Source organism: Somniosus microcephalus, chromosome 4, assembly GCF_052327205.1.
Source record: "Somniosus microcephalus isolate GS21.2 chromosome 4, FLI_Smic_1.0, whole genome shotgun sequence".
Taxonomy (NCBI): domain Eukaryota; kingdom Metazoa; phylum Chordata; class Chondrichthyes; order Squaliformes; family Somniosidae; genus Somniosus; species Somniosus microcephalus.
Window position 1 is genome coordinate 201,030,320 of NC_140990.1, and position 17,554 is coordinate 201,047,873.

Genomic DNA, 17,554 nt, shown 5'->3' on the forward strand with positions numbered 1-17,554 from the left:
TAATTTTCCTCTGTCTACTCTATCAAAACCTTTATTATCTTGAAAACCTCTATTAGGCCACCTTTTAACCTTCTCTGTTCCAAGGAGAACAGTCCTAACTTTTCCAACCTTGCCTCATAACTGAAGTCCCTCAGCTCTGGTAACATCCTGGTAAATCTCCTCTGTACCCTTTCTAAGGCCTTTACATCTTTCCTGATGTGTCGTGAATTGTCCACAATACTCCAGCTGATGCCTAACCAGTGATTTATAAAGTTCCAGCGTGATCTCTTCGCTTTTATATTCTATTCCTCTATTTATAAACCCAAGTAACCCATATGCTTTATTAACCACCTTATCAACTTGCCCTGCCGCCTTTAAGGATTTGTGTATATGGATACCAAGGTCTCTCTGCTCATCTACACTTTTCAAAATCGTGCTATTTATCTGCAAACTTTATAATGCTGTCCCTACACCCGAGTCTAGCACGTTTATAAAAATTGAAAAGAGTAATGGATCCAAAACTGTTCCTTGGGGAACACCACTACAAACCGCCTCCCAGTCTGAAAAACATCCGTCCACTACCACCCTTTGCTTCTTGTTACTGAGCCAATTTTGTATCCTTACTGCCACTTTCCCCTTAATTCAATGGGCTTATAGTTTCTTAATACACTTGTGTGGCACTTTGTCAAATGCCTTCCGAAAGTCCATATATACAACATCTACAGCACTACCTTGATCAACCTTCTGTGTTACCTCATCAAAGAATTCAATCAAGTAAGTCAAACATGATTTGCCTTTAACAAATCTACTGAGGGGGCATGCACAATGGCAACCTATTCCCAGATAAGGGAAGGCAAATGCAATGGTGGAGACAGTAAAAGAGGTACTAGGACAGACTTAAACAGTAGTGGAATGTATGCCATATCCCCACTGACCTGTGACGATATCACGCTAAACTTGTTGGTGGCATTCAGAAAAATAATGCAATCTTGATCAAAACAATGTAATAATCATTATATTATCCTAGTTAAATATAGAAACTCGTGTGTAAATTTGAAGGAACAGATACTTGGCTAGATGGGGAAGAGAGAAAGTTCAGAAAGACAGCAGAATGCAACATTTGCCAGGTTGATTAGTTTACAGAGCAATTCCTGTGCATGGACTGTGGTCATGACTGTCATTAAGAGATTAGCCATCTCTGTGCCCATGAAGCATTGAAACCAAAATCATTCTGATGACCATTATATTAACCTTGATTCCTGCCAATTTCACCTCAAACTAAAGACAGGAATCCTACAACAATAATGGTGGCTAACATGCTCTCTGATATTCTTTTCTTCACTCTGACTCAGTATGTCACATGTCCTCATCACATCAGCCTTAAGGCTTGACAAAGAATGTGAACTTACCATAAAGGGCACTGCAGAATCATACCAATGCATGGTACAGCCCACTCTTTGCTACTAGACTTACATGTCTGATGGGATTTTTAATTCGTTTGTGTGTCTTTTAATTGCTGTCTTTATACCTTTAAACATTGCCTTTATCAAATGGTTCTGTATGTTTTGAAATATTTTCATTTTCATATGACACTGTCCATAATTCTAGTTTCTAACTGTATTTAGATATCAGATAACCGCTGAAAAAAAACGAAATTCTGGATCTTACCTAGTGGTTTGGCTTTTGGCTGGATGCTGCGTCTGGTTGTAGACAACCGGGCACCCTGTCGTCCTCTTACTTCAGTTTGTAACTTTGGACGCGAGAGGAGAGCGCGCCGTGGCTAAAAGGAAAAGTCATCCTTTTAACAAAGCATTTTAAAAAGAGTTACATTCCAAATTTGTTTCATCTCTTTCATAATTACCATTACTATCAAGCAAGGGGACCAACCCTGGTTCAATGAGGAGTGTAGAAAAGCATGCCAGGAGCAGCACCAGGCGTACCTAAAAAATGAGGTGCCAACCTGGTGAAGCTGCAACACAGGACTACATGCATGCTAAACAGCAGAAGCAGCATTCTATAGACAGAGCTAAGCGGTCCCACAACCAATGGATCAGATCAAAGCTCTGCAGTCCTGCTACATCCAGTCATGACTGGTGGTAGACAATTAAACAACTAACGGGAGGAGGAGGCTCCATGAACATCCCAATCCTCAATGATGGCGGAGCCCAGCACGCGACTGCAAAAGACAAGGCTAAAGCGTTTGCGACCATCTTCAGCCAGAAGTGCCGAGTGGATGATCCATCTCGGCCTCCTCCTAAGGACCCCATTATTACAGAAGCCAATCTTCAGCCAATTTGATTCACTGCGCGTGATATCAAGAAATGGCTGAGCGCACTGGATACAGCAAAGGCTATGCGCCCCGACAGGCTGTTGTGCTGAAGACTTGTGCTCCAGAACTAGCCGCGCCTCTAGCCAAGCTGTTCCAGTACAGCTACCCAACAATGTGGAAAACTGCCAGGTATGTCCTGTCCACAAAAAGCAGGACAAATCTAATCTGGCCAATTACTGCACTATCCGTCTACTCAATCATCAGCAAAGTGATGCAAAGTGTCATCCACAGTGCTATCAGGCGGCACTTACCAATAACCTGCTCATCAATGCTCAGTTTGGGTTTCGCTAGGACCACTCGGCTCCAGACCTCATTACAGCCTTGGTCCAAACATGGACAAAAGAGCTGAATTCAGAGGTGAGGTGAGATTGACTGCCCTTGACACCAAGGCAGCATTTGACTGAGTGTGGCATCAAGGAGCCCTAGTAAAATTGAAGTCAATGGGAATCAGGGGAAAACTCTCCACTGGCTTGAATCATACCTGGCACAAAGGAAGATGATTGTGGTTGTTGGAGGCTAATCATCTCAGCCCCAGGAGATCGCTGCAGGAGTTCCTCAGGGCAGTGTCCTAAGCCCAACCACCTTCAGCTGCTTCATCAATGATCTTCCCTCCATCGTAAGGTCAGAAGTGGGGATGTTTGCTGATGATTTCACAGTGTTCAGTTCCATTCGCAACTCCTCAGTTAATGAAGCAATCTGTGCCCGCATGCAACAAGACCTGGACGACATTCAGGCTTGGGCTGATAAGTGCAAGTAACATTCACGCCATACAAGTGCCAGGCAATGACTATCTCCAAAAAGAGAGAGTCTAACCACCGCCCCTTGACATTCAACGGCATTACTATTGCCGAATCCCGCACCAACAACATCCTGGGGGGTCACCATTGACCAGAAACTTAACTGGACCAGCCACATAAATACTGCGGCTGCAAGAGCAGGTCAGAGGCTGGTTATTCTGTGGCGAGTTTCTCACCTCCTGACTCCCCAAAAAGCCTTTCCACCATCTACAAGGCACAAGTCAGGACATGATGTAATACTCTCCACTTGCCTGGATGAGTGCAGCTCCAACAACACTCAAGAAGTTTGACACCAGTCAGGACAAAGCAGCCCGCTTGACTGGCACCCCATTTACCACCCTAAACATTCACTCCCTCCTCCACCACCGGCTCACCGTGGCCGCAGTGTGTACCATCTACAAGATGCACTGCAGCAACTTGCCATGGCTTCTTTGACAGCACCTCCCAAACCACCTAGAAGGACAAGGGCAGCAGGCACATGGGAACACCATCACCTCCAAGTCACACACCATCCTGACTTGGAAATATTTCACGGTTCTTTCATCATCGCTGGGTCAAAATCCTGGAACTCCCTCCCCAACAGCACTGTGGGAGTACCTTCACCACATGGATTGCAGCGGTTTAAGGCGGCGGCTCACCATCACCTTCTCAAGGGCAATTAGGGATGGGCAATAAATGCTGGCCCTGCCAGCGACGCCCACATCCCTTGAATACATTTAAAAAAAAGTAAAACTTGTTAGGAATTAAATTTAAGGAGGACTTAACGTGGTCCCATCACATCGACGTCAAAATCAAGAAGGCATGCCAACGCCTGTTCTTCCTCAGGAGACTGAAGAAATTTGGAATGGCCCCCCAGATTCTCACCAACTTCTACCGGTGCACCATCGAGAGTATCCTGTTCGGCTGCATCACTACCTGGTATGGCAACTGCACCGCCATAGACCGTAAGGCTCTACAGATGGTGGTGAAAGCTGCACAACATACTATAGGAATTAAACTACCTGCTGTGCAGGATATCTACCCCGAGAGGTGCCGGGGGAAGGCCCTGAGAATCATCAAAGACGCGAGCCACCCCAGCCACAACCTCTTCGCCCTGCTGCCGTCCGGTAAGAGATACCGAAGCATACGGTCTCGTACCAGCAGGTTTCGAAACAGCTTCTACCCCCAGGCCATAAGACTCATGAACGAATAATTTATTATTTGTTATTGTTGTTTTTATTTATTATTACTGTATTTCTATTAGTATTTTTATCATTGCTATGCCATATTTATTCTAATGTTGGGAGGACTCATAAAAATCAACATTTCATTGTGCAGTACACACGTTTGCTGCATATATGACAAATAAAATTGAACGAATGAATTTTAGTTTAGCAAAGTGAAAGATGTCTATGTTGGGATATAGGACATCTTCCATTTTTTAAACCTGATGTTGCCATCAAATGTGGCCAAATGCAATGTAAAGCTCTCTGTAACCTGTTCCAATAGTGGACTTTAATCCAACTTTAGATAAATAATCCTTCGTCCAAATCCTTGTTGCCTCTCTCACTAAGGTAGCATTTCAATGTGATACAGGTACTTGCAATATAATTCTAGAGTCAGGCCCTGATTCGACTCCGGAACCCAGTGGTGTGAAACCCTTTTGGAGACATTTTTGTACACTGATTGATCTTATTATTGTTCTAACACAGTGTCACATCAGGTTTAAGGAGAGAGCTCTATGCAAAGGTATGTATACACACACCAAGCTCCCTTCTGGCAAGCACAAAATAATTTACTACTAGGCTACTTAACAAAACTGTGCTCTGCTTTCTGTAGCTAGCGATCTGGGACCAGTAATGCAATCTAACTGCCTTCTTAGACTGCCTAAGTTTATTTTAATTAGAGTTGGCTGAGAGGAGAGACTTTCAACCAATAGCCTGGGCATCATGAGGATCTCAACCTAGTTCTGAAAATTGAAAGATAGTTGGGTATATTTTCTAGTTGGTGGAACATACAAGTGGGGTCTGAGAATCCATTTTGTGGGTTCCCTGTCTGATTTATGAAGCACCTGATCTTCTCACTGGCCTAAAGCGCACTCTGTGCACATTGTGCACTCTGCTTGCCCTGCTCTAGTGCATGTAAGGGGAAGCTCCCTGTGCAGTGAAACCCCGAAGGGCAGAAGCTTTATCTGCAAGTTTAAAAAAAACATTTTAAAATCAATTTTTGGTAATTAAAAAAAAATTACTTCTAGAATTTTTAAATTTCAGAACATGTAGGGAATGTTTACTCTGAAATATTGCCCAATATTGTCTTGCAAAATCAATGGAAAGCAGATTGTAATTCAAGTACTTATAAAACTTCAACAGAACAGGAAAAGCTTAAAAAATGGGAACATATAAAAAGGGACTTTTACAATATAAACTTTTACCTAGGGGATAGATTTTATTCTAGCTTCTCCTGCTCCACCGTCGTAATTTTGTCGGAAGTGCAGCAGAAACTCTGTTTACCTGCACAAACAGAGTTTCTGACACTCTTCCACTGAAGTCACGTGGCGGAGCGGCAGAAGCTCAGGAAATTCACCCCCTTGAGCTCTGGAAGTGACAACGCAGCCAAGTGCAAGCTGCAGAGTCTCACGGCAGTCACCAAGTCAAGTTAAAATTAATGATGGCGCTTGGCTTTAAAGCGCCCCAAGTACAATATTTCATGGTTAAAGTGATACAAGATGAAAGAAAGTATTTAAGGTCAACACTTATCTTTTAAGTAACCATATCCCTTTAATTCTCTCTATTGCTCACTTATTTCTGTCTCCTTTTGTTGAGCTCCTGCCTGCAGGCCAAATTCAGATAGGGAGCTCAGCACTGGGATGAAGATACAGTATGCCCAAATATCTAAACTCACTGTGCCATCTAACTGATGTCCTTTCTAAGTTGTAGATAAATTATCTGTACATTTATATCCGAGTGTTAATGCCCTGCATCGGTAGTCATTTATTGCTTTAAACAAATGTCCATTTTAGAACATCAAAGTGACCTATGGAAACGTGAGTAATAGCATTTTGGGAACCATTTTCAAAAGTGTAATCTTTATATAGAAGCTTTTAAACACTCCAAAAGTATGGCTGTAGAGATCATAGTGAAGCTCCATCTTTTCAATACTCTGGACTTAATTTTGGAAACCATTTTGACCGTTTTAGTACATTACAGTAATTGCAAACCTTCCCCCACATCTTCCCTGCCCTCTGCTGCGTGAGTTATGTCTTGTTCACTATTACTGTATGATCATCTGAAGTTCTGAGTTATAGTGCATCACACTGAAATATAATACTGTTAGCATGACTGACTACTTATTGTATTTTTATTACATTATTAATTTTTTGTTCATAATTCTGTTACTGAATTTTCATGGAATAAAGAATCTCAGAATATTACATTAACATTTTGTTATTACTTCTCTCACCACTCCAAAAAACCCCACTCGTCATGTTTAATCCCTGTGTTTTCAGCATTACTCTAAAGATCAAAATTCACTCACTCACCTGCCTGAGACCTCTCTTTCTTCCCAGCGGCTGCTGGACAAGAAGATTCTGCTGACCAGGTTCACTTTGCACACTTGCTACCCTGTTAAGCATATTAAATGTTAATCAGATTACAAATAAATCACTCACTCAGAAAAAAGATTGTTAATTTTTTTTGTGGTGCCTGCTTCATGTTTCAGAAAACTATGACTAACTTACAGTTCTAATCGTAAAATACTGACTGTAGTAAGTATACAATACAATAATTTATATATTGATTTTGTTAAAGATTATTTGACTGAAAAAAATGTCTCAAATATACTAAAGATTCCTGTTAATTTAAGCATATAAATTGGCTTCCTTTAGTTAATTATATATTAAGCTTAAAACGCCCACATCAGGCTCCACTTACACAATACCATGAGAAATTTCCGAGCATTGTAAAGCATTCTGTGCACCTGAAAACATTTAAATTTGACATGCTCTTAAAGATTAAAATACTTTAAAAGAGTGTCCGATTCCTTCAGCTACTTTAATCATTTGGTTAAGTACATAACATTAATAACTTGGTCAAGATTAATAATGGGTTGAGATATGTCTAACAGTCTGGTATGCAATAAGTTTTACTGAAATTCTGAAATCCAGTGAGAATAATTCTATAAAAAGCAATGCTTTCATTTTCTCAGTAGAACATTTGTGTTGCATTTCAACCCAAATAAATCTCCTCCAACATGCGAAAAACTCACCCGAATAACATTTTCACTAAAAAGATAAAAGTGCAATAATACACAGATCTAAAACAGAAACAAACACTTCAGAGATCATAAAGTCTGCTGATTTACAAAAATATGTCAAGTAATGGTGGAGGTATGAGCAATTTATTTCAAATATTGTGTAATAATCAAGAACAAAGGGACATCAAAATTCCAATCATTTGTCAGATACAACACAACTTTCAAGATACAATTCTGCTAAAAGTGAGGATATACAATATTTCCAATTTCAAACTATTTATATGAAGGTGACTCTGTATACTTACAATCTTATTAAGGGAGAGAAAATCATGGACAGTGTTCCCGTGCTCACCCAATTTGCACAGCAGGTGGGCGAGACTCCCAGCTACCACAAATATTGAAAATTACCGTCTGTAGTTTCGATTTTCTCCGCAAGCCTTTCTGTATATATGTTTCCCCCCTCCCCCCTCCAATCCAAGCAAAGGAATATTGTGTATACATACCACTTAAGTTACAAAGCCCACAAAACTACTTGTATTCATGTCAGGGCTATACTTTAGTTGTCAGCTTTTCAAATCTATTGCTCATCTTTTGTTAATTTTATAGGTTGCCATCTATGGAACTTCGAAGGTACTGTGAATCCCTTCATCATGATACTCTCTACTTCCTTTCCAAGGGTCATCAGTTATGTGACATCAAGGGGTTCCGAGGGCACAGAAATCAATCGTAGCTGTGGATAGATAAGTACATTATTTGCTTCCAAACACAATGTCGGATGTGGCTAAAAGAATTTGGACCACTAGCTGGTTACCTTCTTCACTAAGACAACAACTCTGAGCTGTCTTGGGCAAGATGGTGTACTCATTAAAAAAAAAAAGGTGAGTTCCAGGTCAGAGTGACTAATGGCATACGTTCTAAGATTGATTGGGCCAAGGAAATCATCCACAAAAAGTTATTGTGACTGGGAAGTCTGGGACTGTATCTGTTGGGCTCGAGTGACTGCTGATAGAGTGCACTCAAATGCAGATGATGTAGCCAGAATTTTTTTTTTTGCCGTTGTAACTAAAGTCATGTTCAAACTAAAACTAGAGCCTGATAGGCACTCATCCACTAAGCAGCATTTTGTTAAGGGAAGGAGAACTGTTAGATAAAAGCAAAGTTTCTTTAAAGGAGTGCTTTGGAGTGATCAAGAGCTACTGCAATGGTAGATGATGATACAGCACGTTGTGAAGCCGAGAGGATCAACAGGGAGATGGAACAGAATCCGTGTTATCCACATAATTGCCCATCACTGTATCCCACTAGATAGCCCATTATTCAAGATGGTAGGTAGAGCACTAGATCCTCAGGTGAGTTTGTTAACAACAGAACATCTGAAGAGGAATGTCTGGAACAGGCACTCCAGGCAGGACTTTCCTCTGGATTTCTGATAGTACTCGAGTAGATGGGTGTGGAAATCAAGTTGTGAACCCATTACACTGGAACCGGCCCATTTTTACGACCTTCCTATTATCCACCGCCACTTTCATCGCATGCTGAGAAGCATGAACGCAAATAGGGGCACGTGTATTTAAATGAGACGATATTGTGATGTTATACGTCCCATTTTCCATCATTATCACTTTATTATCACTTTCTTATAACAGACAGTATAAGCACAAGAACAATGATTTCTGTAACTCACAGAGCTGAGAGGACCTTAATGGTTCTAAATTTGAATTTGTACATTATTTTGATTTCTAATGTCCGATTCATTTCTATATATATGTAATAAACCTAATATAAGAATGGAAATGTAAACAGCCTGAAACTAAAGAACATTAGTGTTTGATAATAATGTTCTGATATCCTAGGATTTCATTCAATTGCCTTTAAATTCCTGGGGGTATTTCAATTTTCTCTTATTTGAAGTGTTGCATGGGGCAATTTAAATACATTTGGGAGAACCCATTCCATTTGCGATAAAATGAGTGGGCTTTTATTGTTCCTTACCTTTTTATGCTACACCTCCACCTTTACCATCCAATTTTCCATCAAAGACTTGATCATTTAAAAAGCTGGGGCATGTGTGCACAAATGAACATTATGAGACCATGGGTTGATAACATCAGTGTTCACAGTTTTCACAGCAGATCTGATTTTTAATTAAATCACAGGTTCCACAGACAAAAAAAATCAACACAAAATTTATGAGATTAAAGACAGGTGAATGGCAATATGCTTTTTGTTTAGAAAAGTCAGATGGCAACTAAATAACAAGACTTATTAAATGACAGAGGAAAGTGTTATCAGGGTTCCCAGCACATACATTGATATAAATGCAACATTACACTGTACCTAGAAAGGTTAATCTCAGCAGCCAGCCCCTGGGATTCATCGAGGACATTAGGTTCACTGCAGGGCAGGAAGATGAGTATTTAGGGAAATGAAGCATGCCTTGTCTACAAACAGGGCAATTCACAAAGTAACATGCTGTTCAACAGCATGCACTCATTAAACATTACAAAAATATCAGTATAGACTTATACTGGTTTAGGGACTAGAAGTTCAAATTAAGTTTAATGCTCAAAACACTCAACAAATTCCACATTGTAATACAGACCACGAGGAAAATTTCAGTTTCTGAGCTCCTCAAAAAAAGTGAATAGAAAATGGTTAACTGAAGAAGCCTGTTTTGTTACATAAAATAATTAAGTTTTCCACCCCATAAGGATTTCAGTGATCCATTTACCCCATGTCTGAAAATTAAACACATAAATGGTACAATCTATTGAATATACTATATGTCAACAATGGTCTGTACTTCATTCATTGTGTTCTGAAAAGTAAAGTCAAAATTTTGATTACCATTTTAGCAAGCAAATGTATATGCAATGAAATTGTAAGATGTAGGCTTACACCCACAAACAGCCCTGACTGGAGGTGAGGTATTGCCTAGAACAAGTGAAAATCAGAGGGCGAGACAACTCAGGTCAGTTTTGATTGTCTTCTAGCAGTTAGTTACAGAGAGAGATTGGCAGAGACTTTAGAGTAGGCCACCTGGCCAGAGACCGATGTGTGGTACAAAGGGATCTACATGGTGTAGAAAATAGCATTTAAAAAAATGGTGGTAGAATGTCATCAACACCCCTTCCCACGGCACCTTCCCATGCAAGTGCAGGAGATGCAACACCTGCCCTTTTACCTCTTCCCATCCCACTGTCCAGGGCCCCAAGCACTCCTTCCAGGTGAAACAGTGATTTACTTGTACTTCTTGCAATTTAGTATACTGTATTCACTGCTCATGATGCGGTCTCCTCTACATTGGGTGACCGCTTTGCAGAACACCTCCGTCAGTCCATAAGTTTGACTACGAGCTTCCGGTCGCCTGTCACTTTAATTCTCCACTCCACTTCCATGCTGATCTCTCCGTCCTCGGCCTCTTGCACTGTTCCAACGAAGTTCAACGTAAGCTCGAGGAAAAGCACCTCATCTTCTGATTAGGCACTTTACAGCCTTCTGGACTCAACATAGAGTTCAACAATTTCAGACTATAGCCTCGGCCCCTATTTTTTTTCTCTCTCACATGGCAGCTGTTGATGATTCTGCCATTGCCATTTACACCTCATCTAGAGTCATCTTTTGTTTCTTAACTTGTTCCATTACCATCTCCTTTTGCCTTGCAGGATCATCCCTTTTGTCTTTTAATCTATCCTGCCTTCCACCCTATCACAGACCTTCCCTTTTGCTCTTTCCTCCCCTCCTCCCTTTCCCTGCCCCTACACTTGCTTAAAAATCCGTTACATCTCTAACTTTTTCCAGTTCTGACGAAGGGTCATCGACCTGAAACGTTAACTCTGTTTCTCTCTCTACAGATGCTGCCCGACCTGCTGAGCATTTTCTGTTTTTATTTCAGATTTCCAGCAATCGCAGTATTTTGCTTTTGTAAAGAATAAAAATGTTAGTAGCATCAATTCCAGGCATCAGGAGGTCGTGGGATGTGGACTCCTGCCTGCAAGTCCCACAAACTGAGCTGCTGATTCCAGTCATATCACTGGATAAAGCATTGTGTTACACAATCCTCTTTCCCAGAAGCCAGGTAACTCCCTCAAAGGAGAGAAGCTGTCACCAAGTCATCCTTGCATGTATCCTAGTGGCAGCTTCAGAGTGGTAGCAAAGTGGCTATCAGGCCCCTACCAGCATGCCTCTACAGTTAGTGAACACCATCAAAAGACAAGGGTGATGTGCCTCAATAAATCCAAGACTCAATGTTAGCGGAACAAAACAAGGCTTTTATTAACTTAGAAGGTAACACACAGTGGAGAGGTGTCTTCCATCCAGAGGTCTGCAGTACTGGATGTGAGGCACGCTGAGCCTGCTTACATAGGGGCCAGGTATGGGCGGAGCCCTACACACAATACAATACAAGGTGAGGAAACGGAACTGAGGTAAGGGAAATGAAACTGAAACTAAACCACAGTCACAGGCACAATCACACAGAGAATACAGATGAGTGATGAATGGCATATTTCATCACATTCACCCCTTCTATAGATTTAGTCTGTTCGGGGGTTTGATAGTCCTCTGTGACCGACGTGGCTGTTGTGGTGCCGCGGGTGTCGGCTGGGTGTCCCCGGTGGCCTCCTGGGTCTCTGCCGGGGGCGCCGCCAGGGTTGTTGAAGGGGTAGTTGGTGGGGGTACCGTTGGTCGATGTTCTTCCGGGGGTGATGAAAGAGTAGTGGGTGGGTAAGAGTTGCTGTGATCGTTGTTGCTGCTGTTGTCGTGGTTGTTGTCGTTACCGGCTGGGGCGACATCTTTTATGGACACGGTGTCCTCCCTTCCGTCGGCGTGCCGGACATACGCGTATTGGGGGTTGGCGTGGAGTAGGTGCACTGATTCCACGAGAGGGTCCGTCTTGTGGCCCCTCACATGCCTTCGCACGAATACCGGACCTGGGGTGGAGAGCCATGACGGCATGGATACGCCTGAGGTGGATTTCCGGGGAAAGACAAACATTCGTTCATGAGGCGTGGCATTAGTGGCAGTACACAATAGCGACCGTATCGAATGGTGCACATCCGAGAGGACTTCCTGCCAGCGGGAGATAGGGAGGCCCTTGGTCCTTAGAGCTAGAGTGACTGCTTTCCATACTGTCCCGTTCTCTCGCTCCACTTGACCGTTACACCGGGGGTTGTAGCTGGTGGTACGGCTCGTGGCGATCCCCCTGGACAGCATGTACTGGCGTAGCTCTTCACTCATGAAGGACGCCCCCCTATCCGTATGGATGTAGCTCGGCATACCGAACAGGCAGAACAGGCTGTTGAGGCATTTAATGACCGTGGCGCTGGTCATGTCTGGGCAGGGGAAGGCGAATGGGAACCGGGAGTATTCGTCCACAATGTTCAGGAAGTAAACATTGCGGTCGACGGACGGGAGGGGGCCCTTGAAGTCTAAGCTGAGCCGCTCAAAGGGCCGTGTAGCTTTGATTAAGTGGGCTCTATCTGGGCGGTAGAACCGAGGCTTGCACTCAGCGCAAGTGCGGCAGTTCCTGGTCAGAGACCGAACTTCCTCAATCGAGTAGGGTAAGTTACGGGACTTTATGAAGTGGAACAGCCGCGTGACCCCTGGGTGGCAGAGGTTGTTGTGGAGGGTCTGTAGCCGATCCCCGGTGGCGCTGGCACACATCCCTCGTGAGAGGGCGTCGGGGGATTCGTTAAGGGCCCCTGGCCGGTAAATGATGTCATAATCGAAGGTGGAGAGCTCGATCCGCCACCTAAGAATCTTATCATTTTTAATCTTCCCCCTCTGTTTATTATTGAACATAAACGCTACCGACCGCTGGTCGGTAAGTAGGGTGAAGCGTTTGCTGGCTAGGTAGTGGCGCCAGTGGTGCACTGCCTCCACGATGGCTTGGGCCTCCTTTTCCACGGAGGAGGGTCTGATCTCGGGCCCTTGGAGGGTCCTCGAGAAGTAAGCTACGGGCCGCCCCGCCTGGTTGAGGGTGGCCGCCAAGGCAAAGTCAGACGCATCACTTTCCACTTGAAAGGGAGTGTTCTCGTCCACTGCCTGTAGCGTGGCCCACTCAATATCCCGCTTAATGCTTTTGAAGGTGGCGTGGGCCTCAGCAGAGAGCGGAAAAGAGGATGCTTTCAAGAGGGGGCGGGCTTTGTCGGAGTAGTTGGGGACCCATTGGGAATAAGAAGAAAATAACCCCAGGCACCTTTTCAGGGCTTTGGGAGTGTTGGGCAGGGGCAGCTCCCGTAGGGGGCTCAATCGGTCGGGGTCTGGTCCGATTTCCCCATTCTCCACCACGCTGCCTAGTATGCAGAGGCGCGTGGTGTTGTAAACGCACTTGTCCTCGTTGTAAGTGAGGTTGAGTTTTTGTGCGGTTTTCAGGAACCTCTCGAGGTTCGAGTCGTGATCCTGCTGGTTGTGACCGCAGATGGTGACGTTGTCGAGGTAGGGGAAGGTTGCCTGCAAGTGGTGGTCATCGACCATGCGGTCCATCTCCCTCTGGAAGACCGAGACCCCATTCGTCACCCCAAAGGGGACTCTGAGGAATTGGTAGAGGCGTCCGTTCGCCTCGAAGGCGGTGTACGGGCGGTCCTCTGGTCTGATAGGGAGCTGGTGGTACGCTGACTTGAGGTCGATGGTGGAGAACACCCGGTATTGGGCGATTTGGTTCACCATTTCTGATATGCGGGGTAGCGGGTAGGCGTCTAGTTGGGTGTACCTGTTGATCGTTTGGCTATAGTCGATCACCATCCGTTTCTTCTCGCTACCCCTTACCACCACCACTTGGGCGCGCCACGGGCTGTTGCTGCGTTCAATAATGCGCTCCTTCAGGAGCCTGTCTACCTCGGTCGCGATAAACCGCCTGTCCTCCCAGCTGTACCTCCTGCTTTTGGTCGCTATTGGCCGGCAGTTAGGGGTAAGGTTCGCGAATAGCGAAGGCGGCTTTACCTTCAGGGTAGCCAGACCGCACACTGTGAGGGGCGGCTGGGATCCACTGTAATTGAGCGTGATGCTTTGGTGGTGGCACTGGAAATCCAGGCCCAAGATCACGCTCGCACATAGATTCTTCATGATTAGTACTTTAAAATTATCGTATACAGTTCCGTTAATGGACAATTGTACCGTGCAGTAACCCATAATGGTCGATGTCTGGGTTTTATCAGCCATAGAGATGGTACCCCGAGTAGGGACCACCTTTAGGGAGAGTTGTTGTGCTAGTTCAGGGTGGATAAAACTCTCCGTGCTTCCACTGTCAATTAAACATTTAACCCCGCACCCGTTTACCTCGATGTCCACCATTGATTTGGATAGCGGGTGCGGCCTGGTCTGGTCCACTGTGACCGATGCCACTGTAGGGCCCTGATCGAGACAAGATGGCGTCCACGCTGTCTGCTCACAAGATGGCGAACCCCACGAGGTCGGGCAAGATGGCGTCCAAGATGGCCGCTCCCACGGCGCACACGCGGCGGTGGCGGGTTTTCCGGCGGGGTTCCCTCTGCACACCTTCCCGAAGTGCCCCTTCTTACCGCACTTAAAGCAGGTGGTGCCTTTCGCCGGGCACAGGTTTCTGGTGTGCTTCGACTGCCCGCAGAAGTAGCAGTTGGGTCCCCGACGCGTCGTGGCTGTCGTAGGGCTTCTGGGGGGAGAGCGGGGCCCCGACGGTGTCGGGCTGCCGGGCGGGGAAGATGCCTTCCAAGATGGCGGCGCCCTTGGTGCACACGTGGTGGCGTGGGCTGAAGAGTAGGCGTCCGAGTTTCTCTGGGCCACATCCAGGGATCGCGCTGTGTCCACAGCCTGTTTCAGGTCCAATCCTGTTTTTTTCCAGCAGTCTCTGCCGGATGTAAGTGGAGCTGAGGCCTGTGATGAAGGCATCGCGAACAAGCTCGTCAGTGTACACTGCGGCTTTTACATCTTGGCACTTGCAGTCTTTGTCAAGCGTTTTCAGGGTGACTAGGAACTCATCCAGCGATTCCCCAGGTCGCTGTGCGCGAGTAGCGAGCAGATGCCTAGCATACACCTCATTCGTAGGCTGCTGGTAATGTGCCTTTAAGATGTCGCAGGCGGCCGGGTACGTGTCGGCGTCTTGGATGAGGGGGTGAACCCTGTGGCTTACCCAATTCCGCAGGATTCCGAGTTTCATACTTTCAGCGTCCGTAGCGCCTGTGACGGCTGCGGAATTGTCCAGGAAGAATTCCATACACATAAACCAGTGTCCGAAGCGTGCCGATGCGTCCGAAGCATGCTGGTCCAAATCCAAACGTTCGGGTTTCAAGAGTTGATCCATTGTGTTGAAAAGTAAGTTAATAAAATTGATGTGCCTCAACAAATCCGAGACTCAATGTTAGCGGAACAAAACAAGGCTTTTATTAACTTAGAAGGTAACACACAGTGGAGAGGTGTCTTCCATCCAGAGGTCTGCAGTACTGGATGTGAGGCACGCTGAGCCTGCTTACATAGGGGCCAGGTATGGGCGGAGCCCTACACACAATACAATACAAGGTGAGGAAACGGAACTGAGGTAAGGGAGATGAAACTGAAACTAAACCACAGTCACAGGCACAATCACACAGAGAATACAGATGAGTGATGAATGGCATATTTCATCACAAAGGGAAAACTGGAAAGACTAATGAAAAAGAAAGAGTGGTTCATAGCCTCAAAACAAAAGAACAATGCTGTCAGAAGGAATGCATTGGCATCGGATGTTGACATATTAACACATTGTGCCACAGAGTGTAGGAATATTGGTCCATGTCCATGTTTGGTGATACAGTGAGTTTCCAATTTCCAGAGTCCATAGCAGAATTGGCAGAGGACTGAAAGCAGATCACTGTGTTGACTTGGATGCATGGCATGAGAGTGCACACTTAAAGGGTGCAGTGAAAAGAAGGGAGTAGGGCTCCAGGTTATGCTGTTGGTTGTTATGCTGCCTTTTCACTTTTGGGCCCTGACCGATTGGAAAATGAGCATGGGCAGTTTTAACCCAGTGGACATAGGCCAAGAGCTCAAACCGGCCCCTCATTTGATGTTAATTATCAATTTTACTAGTAAAATCGCAAGAGTTAGCTGCTATAGAAAATGCCCCAGTACAGGTAGTACAATGGGCGTGCTCTTTGAGGTGCCTTGATTCCAAGGTTTGAGTTAAAGCACACTATTGGAACAGAGTACAGGGGGGTTCACACTGCATTTAACCTGTGCTCTACAAGAACGGAGAGCGCTCAGTGTTGACACTGGGTGCAAAAGTGTTCCATTCTCCTGCAACAATTTCCGTCACCTAATTGAACAGAAAAATTAACCACAAAAAATGAATAAAAAGGAAATAATATAAATTTCCATCCAAACTCTATACAAAAAGCTAAGTATGAACATTCAAATGAAGGCTGTAAGCTTAGTTTGAAAAGTTCGCATTATTCATCTGTGCTTATTTTTGTTGTCAACTTTGTCATTTTTGATGTTATCGAAAAGTAGTATCCAACTTGTCCCAAGTCCTAGCATCATCAGACACTCCAATCTGGGAATTTGCTTTTGTTTGATGAGATTTGTGAATTCTTGGCATGAACTCGCCCTAATCAGTGTACCTACTGCTGACTAAACAGAGCACAGCAGTGAAATGTGGGCAATTGAGCACTCACACCCCCAGGCTGAATGAATCTTCATAGAGAAAAAAGAAATTGAAATTGAAATAATGGTAACTACTCACCTTGAATACCAGGCAAAATCAAATCCAAATGGGTCAAAGAATGAAAATAGAACTATTTACCCTTTCAATACCACTTCAGTTAGTCTCTAATAAAAAGCACATAGTACCCCTTTGAAAACCACATAAAAGCACATTCAATGATTATAAAGAAAATGCATTAAAGACGCAATTTACAATAGCTGTACTATAGTTCTGATAGGGTGATTTGGATTAACAAAGCACAAAAAGACTACTTTGATAGCTGAAATGAATCCATGCCCAAGGTAAGCCTTGTGCATGCTACGTTAATATTACATGTCTAACTCATGCCTTTACTCCCCCACAGGACCATCGACTGCCCCCCTCCCCACTGTCTAGGAGGAAGAAGAGGAGCCAGAACACTCCTCAGAGGAACCTGCAACATCTGAGGGCACAGCGTCAGCAGAATTAAGCGCACCCAGCACCAGCGCAGAAACGCACACCTCAGTGGAACCTTCGGGAGATAGAGTAGTGTTGTCACCTGGTGTATCACAACTCACAAGTGAG

General features: G+C 44.5%; 1 protein-coding gene across 1 annotated transcript in view; it reads right to left on the reverse strand.

Moving 5' to 3' along the window:
* Positions 1-17,554, reverse strand: part of unc80 (unc-80 homolog (C. elegans)) — a 378,796-nt gene that overhangs the window by 11,049 nt on the left and 350,193 nt on the right. Inside the window, exons 61-63 of the mRNA XM_085984208.1 lie at positions 9,673-9,729; positions 6,623-6,704; positions 1,648-1,759 (exon numbers count right to left, since the gene is read on the reverse strand). Of these exons, the coding sequence (XP_085840334.1) occupies positions 1,648-1,759; positions 6,623-6,704; positions 9,673-9,729 (251 nt within the window). The remainder of the gene's footprint in view (positions 1-1,647; positions 1,760-6,622; positions 6,705-9,672; positions 9,730-17,554) is intronic.